This window comes from Phacochoerus africanus, chromosome 2, assembly GCF_016906955.1.
Source record: "Phacochoerus africanus isolate WHEZ1 chromosome 2, ROS_Pafr_v1, whole genome shotgun sequence".
Lineage (NCBI taxonomy): Eukaryota > Metazoa > Chordata > Mammalia > Artiodactyla > Suidae > Phacochoerus > Phacochoerus africanus.
Genome location: NC_062545.1, coordinates 26,726,699 through 26,736,363, shown reverse-complemented (window position 1 = coordinate 26,736,363; position 9,665 = coordinate 26,726,699). Strand labels below are relative to the sequence as shown.

The 9,665-nt window shown below is 48.6% G+C and overlaps 1 protein-coding gene across 1 annotated transcript; it reads right to left on the bottom strand.

Annotated features, from left to right (window-relative positions):
• Window positions 1-586: 586 nt before the first annotated feature.
• OLIG3 (oligodendrocyte transcription factor 3) lies at window positions 587-6,831 on the bottom strand. The gene is made up of 2 exons (XM_047769323.1): window positions 6,448-6,831; window positions 587-2,505 (listed from the first exon to the last, which is right to left on the bottom strand). Exon 2 carries the CDS (start codon window positions 2,484-2,486, stop codon window positions 1,716-1,718), a length of 771 nt encoding a protein of 256 aa, XP_047625279.1. The 5' UTR covers window positions 2,487-2,505; window positions 6,448-6,831; the 3' UTR covers window positions 587-1,715.
• Window positions 6,832-9,665: the final 2,834 nt, after the last annotated feature.

The following is a 9,665-nucleotide window of genomic DNA, read 5'->3' as shown; positions in this document are numbered from 1 at the left end:
CTCACCTTTCAAAGCAGAGAGGCCCTCTCTGTCTCTGAGGAACGGGTGCCAAGGGGTAGGTGGGGGGCTGGGCATTTGCATATGTTTTAGGATGATGCTTTGTGGATTTCCAAAACGTAGACTGGATTTTTAACCTGTTTGATTTTTCAAAAGGCCACACGGTCCATGTAAAGTAAAAAGTTAACTTACTGTTTTACATTCTCATCTGTTGCCAACACAGCCAGCATAGCCACCACTCTGCCTCTCTTTTCCTGTCACTTTGGGTTTCTAGATTACTTAAAAAACAAAACAAAACAAACCAAACCTCAATTGCCAAGCTTATGAGGATCTGATTACTGCAGAGAAATAAGGAGCTCAAGATCACAAGACTGCCAACTTGGACAAGGCTCCTATTTGAAAGACATTTAGTTGTAATAATTAACACCAATATGTCTGACCTCTTTATCTCTAAATGATCAGATAAGACTCTTGGCAACTGCCCTCCCACCCAAATCCCTCTCTCACTCCCAGATATATCTTGCTGGGTCCACTTGTTCCCTACCCACTACCCCAGCTTCAAAAATTTTAAGCAAAGGCAAAGCCAGGATTTAAAGTTTCTTTTTTATTTGAAATCTCATCCAGAAACACTGGTTATTAATAAATATATCATAGTTATCAAGAATATATAAAAAATAAAGACAGGTCTTGTCTTCGAAGCCCTAACAAAATATTTCAAGCAAATGTTCAGGAAAATAAAAACGGCGCCCCCTCCCTCCCCAAACCACGAATAAGTTTTCAAAGCTGATGATAGAGAGAGCCAACCCTGCATGCAGGATAACTGAGCAAGGGGTGTGGGGGCAAGCTAGTAGAGGGAGCCCAAGCTCTTGCAACACCTGCCCCTATAACAGCCCGGGAGAGTTGGGAATGGAGTTTGAAGGTGGGGTGGGGGAGAAGCGCGAGTGCGTGAGTTTGGGTCTTTGCACTCTGTCCCCTTTTGCATTTCCTACAACCACAGACAGATATATGGAGTACTTCAGAGAATTCACTAATAAATCCTTGTTACAAGGAAAATGGTATCACGGCCTGCACAACATGTTTAGATGAGATTCATTGAGAAGCATGCATGCGTTCTTTCGACCTACACTGCGTCTTAAGGAAAACCCACAGGAGACATGTCATGCGGAGGTGAAATTCCAAACTTGGGTCTTGAGATTTTCCCTTTCCTCTCTCTCTCTCTCTCTCCATATTGTCTCTCGAAAAACAACTGTGGAAAGGATAGACCATCATAACTGCATCCATCTCAAGGAAATATTTACATTTGTTTCCCACCAAAGGGATGGCTGTCTTTTCCAAAAGCCAGAGAAAGCCAACTCTAAAGTTCCTTCGCAAGTGTTTACACCGATCCCATCTTTATACAACAAATGCAGTTTTGACAAGAGCATATGGCAGTGAGAAATACTGGCGCGGCATGGAGAAAGGAAGCATGCATGCAAGACACACAACATCTGGTTCGAGTCCCCCTTCGCTACCACCTAGAAATTGCAGTTTGATTTTAGTCCTTTCCCTCCGGGGGTCAAGTGGGATCTGAGAGCTCTCAGACTGTGTGGGAGGCCTCGGGGCCCTGCGCCCACCCTCCCTCCGGCCGAGCTCCCAGCCACCCTCTTCCCTCCCGGCCCGGCACCTCGACCCCTCCCTCCGCTCGCCCCTCATCCTCCGCAGCCGGCCCGGCCCGCTGCTCACTTGAGCAAGTCCTTGGACTCGGCCGACAGCCGGGCCATGTTGGCGGTGGAGAGAGCGGACAGGTGCGGCGGCGGCGGCATCTGGCAGATGGTGCAGGGGCAGGGCAGCCCGGCCCAGTGCTGGAAGCCGCTGCCCAGCTGCAGCGCGGGTGGCGTGGAGGGCGCCTTGAGGAGCGAGTGGGGAGGCCGGATGGTGCCGATGGCGGGCAGCGAGGCGGCGGACAGCGGTGACGACGCGTTGCCGGACGAGAGCGCGCCGCCCAGGATGGGGTGCACCGGGTGCACGGCGTTGGCGGCGTGCGCCGGATGGCCGGCCGAGTGGCCCACGGTCCCGCAGTGGAAGGCCGAGTGGTGGCCCCCATAGATCTCACCAACCAACCTCTTCATCTCCTCCAGGGAACTGGTGAGCATGAGGATGTAGTTTCTGGCCAGCAGGAGAGTGGCGATCTTGGAGAGCTTGCGTACCGAGGGCCCATGCGCATATGGCATGACCTCGCGCAGCCCGTCCATGGCGAGGTTCAGGTCATGCATCCGCTTGCGCTCGCGTCCGTTGATCTTCAACCGCAACTGCTGTAGATCCTGCTCCGACAGCTGCTTCTTGATTTTGTACTTGCTGCTCTCGCCCGCGGCCTTGGCGCCGGCCCGCGAGAGGCTTTCCCCGGGCATCTTCTGCACCATATCGCCCTGCGTGGATGAGACCGAGTTGAGGCGGCTCTCCTGGTGGTGGTGATGGCGGTGGTGGTGGTCCCTCAGATACATCTCGTCCATGTCCGGAGATGAAGCTCTGCTGGAGACAGAGCTCGAATCAGAATTCATTTTATTACAGGGGACGCGGCCCTACCGTGGGGAGGCTTTAGGCGGGAAATTAAAGAAAATCTTGAATTACAAAAATAAAATTAAAAAAAAGAGCTGCTCAGCCCAGCAACCCACTTCTCAGCGGCAAGACCTGAGAAGAAAAGCTGAAGCACTGCCTTTCCCCGCCTTTCTCCCTCCCCACTCCCCTCTCTCTCTGGTTTGGTGGTTTCCTGGACAGCTAGTTGGTGTGTGCTTGAACTAACCTCACGCTGAAAAAGAGGGGCTTTTATAGAGCTGCAGCGGAGAAAAGAGACAAAAGGAACCCTCCTATCTATCCTAGGCTGGTTAGGATGACGTGCCATCATTCAGGGCGGTGCGCTTTGCTGTCCCATTTAGCAAGGATTCCTATTCATATTCATTGTGGGGCCGCCCAGGGACACCTCTGCTCCGAACCGCTAGGAGCCCCCAGGCACAAAACCCTCTGATTGACACACTCACCGCTCCAGCTCACGCCTTCTGGATTTTTTTTTTTTTTTAACTTTCCTTTACCCCCCTCCCTAATCAAATCACACCTAAAGGAACCGAGGGAAGGGAAGGAAAGGAGGCCAGGCTGTCGGCGGAGATTCCTCTGGGGCTGGAGAGAGGAATGGAAACATTCTCTCTCCTCCCTTCCACAGCCATTCCCAAGTTTTGGAAAATGTGGGCAAAAAGTCTCAATGATTCCATGGTTTCAAGGACAGAGACGCAGATGGAGGGCAGGTTCAAGGGGAGGGGGTCGGGATGGGAGGTGCAGGAGGATGCCTGCCCGTTGCACTGCCCAAAGTTTTTTCTTACTAGGTTTTTTTCCCCTCAACGCTGGCATTGTGTTCATTTTATTTACTGGGCCTCCAGTGTGATTTTAACGGGATGTCCATATCTGGTGATGGATATGCCCCTGACACTGTCCTGGGGATGGGTGTCTTGGTTTTTATATGTTCTCTTTCGTTTTGAAAAAATCGTTTCCTGAAAGAATTTCAATTTTGCTTAAACCTGGAACTGAGGAAACAACCCAACACTGGTGTTACAATAAGAGCCACTTGAGAAGGAGAGGAGAGGAAAAGTAGCCGAGGGAGTTAAGGATTGGAAAGGGTCCCAGGACTCCAGAGAGATTGTTTCTGCTCTGGCTTCCCCGAATCCCATGGACCCTGGTGCTAGCTGGAGGTGGCAAGGCGGTCCCGTCCGTAGCTCGGCTGGAGGGTCTCTGGCCGCTATGCGTGCGCGCGTGGGGACCTCTGCCTCTCACCGCCACCCGGCCGAGGCGGGTAGGTCGGTCCGGCGGGGGCCGCCGTACACCGGCGGTCTGGGGAGAGCGAGACCTCGGGGTCCAATAATAAACTACACGTTCGGGGAGGGGCGGGGAGCTCAGCCTCGTAAGGATCCCAAGAGCCTCTTGTGCGTGGACCCGCGGTCCCGAGCATAGGCAATTTTGGCGATAAGGAGGCTTGGAGTTTGGAGCCCTGGGCCCGAGTGCGGAGCTTGGCGCCGGTGCTTCTTCCCCCTTGCTGTGTTTTTGTCAGCCGGAACTAGCTGAGCAGCACGAGGCGCAGGAAGGCAGAAATCCCCGGTAAAAAGACTGCCCCGAGGCCGGCCTCTACGAAAATCTGGGCGCTGCCAAGCGCTCCAGGCTCGGAGGAGCTAGAAACAAACGCTAGGTTATGGCTGCATGTCAGCGTGGAAAGTGCGAAACTGAAATCATGCCCGGAACCTCGGGCAGTTAGGGCTCCAGCCCGCGCGGCAGCATCACTGCCAGGCTCCAGGACTCTCGAGGGAGGGAAGGCCTCGCTTTCCACTGACACACATGGAGCGGTCAACAGAAGAGCGATGGGAGCCCAGATCCCGAGTCCGCGAGCTCTGCAAGGCTGCCTCGTTGACAGTCACGCCTCGAAAGCAGCACTGGTCATACAAGTCGGGTGGGGAGACGCATCGTTGGAACAGGTGCTTTTTCTACACCGTAATTTGCTTCTCTGAAAAGAAAAAGGAAAGAAAAAAAAAAAAAAGGAAATGGCCAACAACCCCTTGGCAAGGCCAGGAGCTTTGTGCCCTTGAAGACTGAATACAAGCCTCTTATTCTTCTGTCGCCTCCATCTCCATAGAAAGAAAGTTTCTTAAAACCGAGAATCCAAGAGATTCGATTGGATGTGAAAAGACTGATGTCCAAACGCACTCGTAATACCCAAGCAAAAGGAGTGTTTTGTAAATTCACCAGACTCGTCCAATTGAGCTCACTTGGTGACATTCTCTGAGCTGCTCTGGAGCAAGAGGGTTTCGGAACATCTGCATACGTTCCGACGCCGCCCAGGTGATGGACTGAAAATGGGGTGAGAGGCGTGGTCCAGACCACAGCCTTTAGCGGCTTTTCTGGTGATCAAGGTTGGGGCTGAAAGCGCTGGACAAGGAGCAAAAGTAACTTCCCTGCCTTTGGGCCAATGCACCACACTCGGTTCTTCCAGAACCGCCTTCTTGATCCTCAGGATCTACGTTTGTCTTTCCCATGACCAAAGTGAGAATGCTGCACTTCAGTGTTGATTTGGGGTGCTTTTTACCCTTTAAAAAAATCCTCCAATTTTCTCAGTGGACAATATGAAATAACGTGTAAAATTCCCCTCCTCTCTCCCCTGTCAATTAATAGAGAAGGTAAGGTTGCAGAGGAAAAATGGGCGAGGGGAGGAGCGGTCCTCCCGATACAAACTCACTCTCTTTCAGGGCTGAAAAGACAGGGGTCAGGGTTTCGGCAGCCGGAACCAGAAGCCTCTTTTCCTCGGCACCGCCTTTCCAAGGAGAGAGGGACGTAGGCTAACTGAGGCCAGCTCCCAGGAGGGCTGCGCTGGGCGAGGAAGAGGTGCCCCGGCCTCTGCCTGCATCCATCAGACCCTCTCCAGACCCCAAGAGTTTTTTTTTTGGCCCCAGTAACGCGGCGGTGTTTGGACTGGCAGATCTGCTGTGTCTCGGCCAAAGGCCCTCGGTCGACGTCTGGGCCGCGTCCTCTCCTTCTTGGTAGACCTGCTCTCCCCAAGGACTGTTTGTGTGAGTGTGGGATGGTTCAAGGTCCAGGGCCCCAGTCAGGCAAAGACTTTCAACGAGGCCTTATAGGAGTCCCCGACTCTCCTAGAAGGCTCGTTCCCCATTCCTTTGCTCTTGGAAAAGAGAGAGAGTAAGGGAGCCACAACATTGCTCGCCATAAAATGGGTTGATACTCGCCAGGGCCCGAAAGGCAGAGATGCCCGCCAGGCAGCGCTGGCGCTGCTCCTGCGCGCTAGTCTCGCGGAGTTCACCCCCACCCTAGGGCTCGGTCCCTCAGGATAAGCCGGGAAGCCGAGAAGGAGGAAGCTCGGAGCTCCCGAGGACAAGCAGAGCCGAGCGGACGGATTTCTTTCCAAGGGCCGTCTCTGCCATCGCCCACCCCTTTGCCAGTGCATGGAAAGGGGAGGAAGAGAGCCGGCGCAGGGCCGAGCCTGCAGCAGCCCAAATGAGCCTTGGCCAGGGGGGCGCCTTGACCTTGGCCCTGGCCGGGGGCCCATTCAGAGGGCTCGGGAGCGCCGGGAGCCGAGCGTACGAGGGGGCGGCGGTGGGGCGGCGCTGTCTCCGGCCACACCTCGCGCCCTGGCGGAGGAGGAGGGTGTAGTCCTCTGGCAACAGGTGCGTCGCAAGGCCGGTGGACTGCTTCCCGCCAAGCAGTCTTGGCTCCGGGAAGAGCCTGTGATTTCCTCAGCCTTTGCACAATACAGGAAAAGCAGCTGCGTGGGGACCCGGTCCTGCTTTCCCTGCGCGCCCTGGACTCGCAACCTCAGCTCTGCAGCCGCAGACCGGACGCTGCCTCTGCTCCTGAGGACCCCGCGCTCCAGAAGTTTCGCGGCTCCTGCGAACCCCCTCCCATCTCTGGATCCTGGTGTCTTACCCGATGCCCGATGCGTGCCGCTCGGTGCCCGACGCCCACTGCTCTGCAGCTCCAGCCACCGAGTTCTCTCCAGAAGCTGCCGCTCTGCCCGAAGCAGCGGCGATTTGGGCTCAGGAGCGACTGCTCCCCCCACCCCACCCCCTCGCAAGAATCCAGAGACAAATGTCGTGCTGGCTGACCTGCCAGGAGGCTACTGTGAGGCACTGGTCAATCAACAACGTCCGGGGGCTTCTTTCGCTCAAGCCTCAAACTTGACCGGCAGAAACTTTGGCCGAGACCTAACGGCAGGAGGTTGCCCTGTAGGGTTCACCTTTTAACCCAGTCCCCCTTCCAAAACAAAAGAGATAAAAGGGAAACCCAAATAATTTTCTCTAAAGATGCTCCGTCATGTGCAACCGGAGGAGTAGCCTAAAAACTAGTTGACCACGGAGGAACTTCTCCAAAAGTAGTTTCTTTCTTTATCTGCCGGGTAAAACATTCACCTCACAGCAATAGCATTGGGGGGCGGGTCACTGACACTGCTAAGTTGATCAAAGAAGCCCTTACAAAAAAGAGAGAGAGAGAACAAGTTTAAAAAAATTAAATGTCAACGTAAATCGCAGCCAAGAAGGAATTATCTCCTCTCCCAGCAGCGCATCCTGGGTGATGGAGAGTAGCATGGGTCTTGAACTCCCAGCCGCCCTCGCAGTCGGAGATGGCAAAATTGAAACCCCAACAATTAAATAGGTGCTAGAAGGACCTTAGAGAACGGATCTAAGCTGAATGACTAATGTGTTTTAGTTTTTCGGATTTCCCCCTATTTTACCTAAATCTCGACTACTCATGATCTAGCCAGTATCTCTCCTCTCTTTTAAAAATCTGATTTTTGTAGAAGAAAAATAGCAGAAGTTGAAGGACAGCAGAATTTTATGAGGCGACTGCTCTTTGCAGTGTTGGATGTGATACCGGATAAGAGGAAGTCTCAGAATAGCATAAAATGATGAGGCGCTAATTATGTGACTATATAGACAAGTTAATACACTGGCAGAAGTAGAAGTTTGATTTTAATGATGCATAAGCAGCCAGGCTGGCTAGAACTTACATACTCATTATAATTATTTAAAGACCGACAAAAGTCAAAGGAGATATGAACTTCTGGGTTTCATTTATAAGATTTTGCTCAATTAGTGAACATACTTCAGTACTCTCTCTCTCTCTTTTTTTTCCCCCCTCTCTGCATACATCTGCTCAATTGCCAGAACCTCTACTGAGTTTTTCTTCTAAAGAAAACCAATAAATTGAAAACATTTTTCCTCAAGATTGGAACGTTTAGGTTGATTTAAATCACTGGCGATCAATCAGGCAACTGATGAGTTATATTAAAATTTGCATACTTATACACACATACTTGGCATGTGTCCTGACATTTTGGATTTGTGGCTCCATTAATACCAATACTTTAACAACCACTAAGGAGATGATTTCTTATTAGTATTTTATTGTTATTTTACTTCTTTTATGATTACATAGTTAAAGCCACTGTATTCAATTTGATGTCAATATAAAATAGTACAGAAATATTAAATTCTGCTTCTTATTTTAGAAGCAATTGTCTCATTTCCTTGGCATATTCAATTAGATTGTTAAATGTACACATATTGGTGCAATAATCGTTGCTAATATTATTTAAGAAATTTTGTTTTATTTTAGACATAAGTATTTCTTTTAGAGAGAAATGTCTTGTGTAGCGTATTATTATTTTCACCTCATATTCAGTAAATTCAGGTTTATACACAAAGTGTGTAAATAGATAGAGGCCACAAAGAGATTAGGATGTGAAAACCTATAGATAGATGGAGAATTAAAGAGATGATAACATTCACGGGGTCCATTTGTTAATACTGTTTTATTATAGGTATCTACACATGTGCATTCAAAAACTTTCATGGATATTTGCATAAAGTTAAATACCTTAAAATATTTATTTGTAGCCTTTGAGTCCTAAATAAAAAGGAATAAGTTATTTTTCAGATGCTAGTAAAAGCAAAAGAAAACATATCACACACCTGTTCATAAGTAGAATTGGATTTGATATATTCACTCCTGTCAAATACAGACTTACACACATTATTTTGAGAAAATGATAATTGAGGAGTCTGCTACTGAATCTTGAAATGTCGTAGTAGCAGTTTTTAAAGAGGAACAATTTCCATGGTTGGTTGATTTTATACAGAATCTGTGCTACAGACCAGGTGGATTCTGTTTCATCATCTAAAAACAAATGGAAATGTAATATATGCTCCTTTCTCATTAGACCATTATATTTTTCTATGTATAGGTTTGTTTTATTTTGTTTGCATAATACCAACAGTCTGAGTGTAAAGTTTATTAGACCAAATTGTCATCATTTACAAAGTTGGCTGAATTTTCACTTTATCTTTTTAAATATTATAGTATGTAATACAATTGAAGCAGTTATCTAGACAATTCAAGCCTCAAGTCCTAGTTTTCTTTTACTTTGGGGAGGGTGGGGGAGGAAGAGAGAATGCAGGTTGGAAACAAATTATTACTCAAAATTTGTAGATATTTAGCCAATTCTAGACTTCACTTGCAGACTGCTGCATCACCTGCTTAACCATTGATAGTCTCAACAGTACTATCAAGAACTGGTAGTAAAAAAAAATCTTATACATTTGGAATATGCTAATTTTTACCACATAAACTGATAATGGAAATCCACATCTTTTCAGAACATAACATTAAGACATTGATGAAAGAAACTTGATCATTTTCCAAATCCTTATATTTTCCTAATAATCGTGATTGTCTATTTTAGAACACTTGATAATAAGAAAGAGCAGAATCTCGGACTATCTACTTTCACAGAAGTGAGCATTTCAATTAGTTACTTTAGAACTTCGTTTTTTCTCCTTTTTGTTATGGCACGTATAATAAATATGGGTAGACTTTCAGGAAAAAAAAAAACCCAATAACTTTGTAAAGAGGGGGGAAGAAAGAGAAGGGGGGCCTGGAGCATACTGTGTACATGTCCTTTGTTCACAAGACATCAACTTTCCCACCCTTAAGTGCATTTGAAAAAACTTTGTATGAAAGCACTCCCCAAATATATGTTCACTTTATTAATTTATGGAAATTTTAACATCAGTGCTAATATATTAACACAGAGCCCATTTGTGGCTGTTTTCCAAAGTCAAAACAAGTTGGCTGTTTCTATGGCA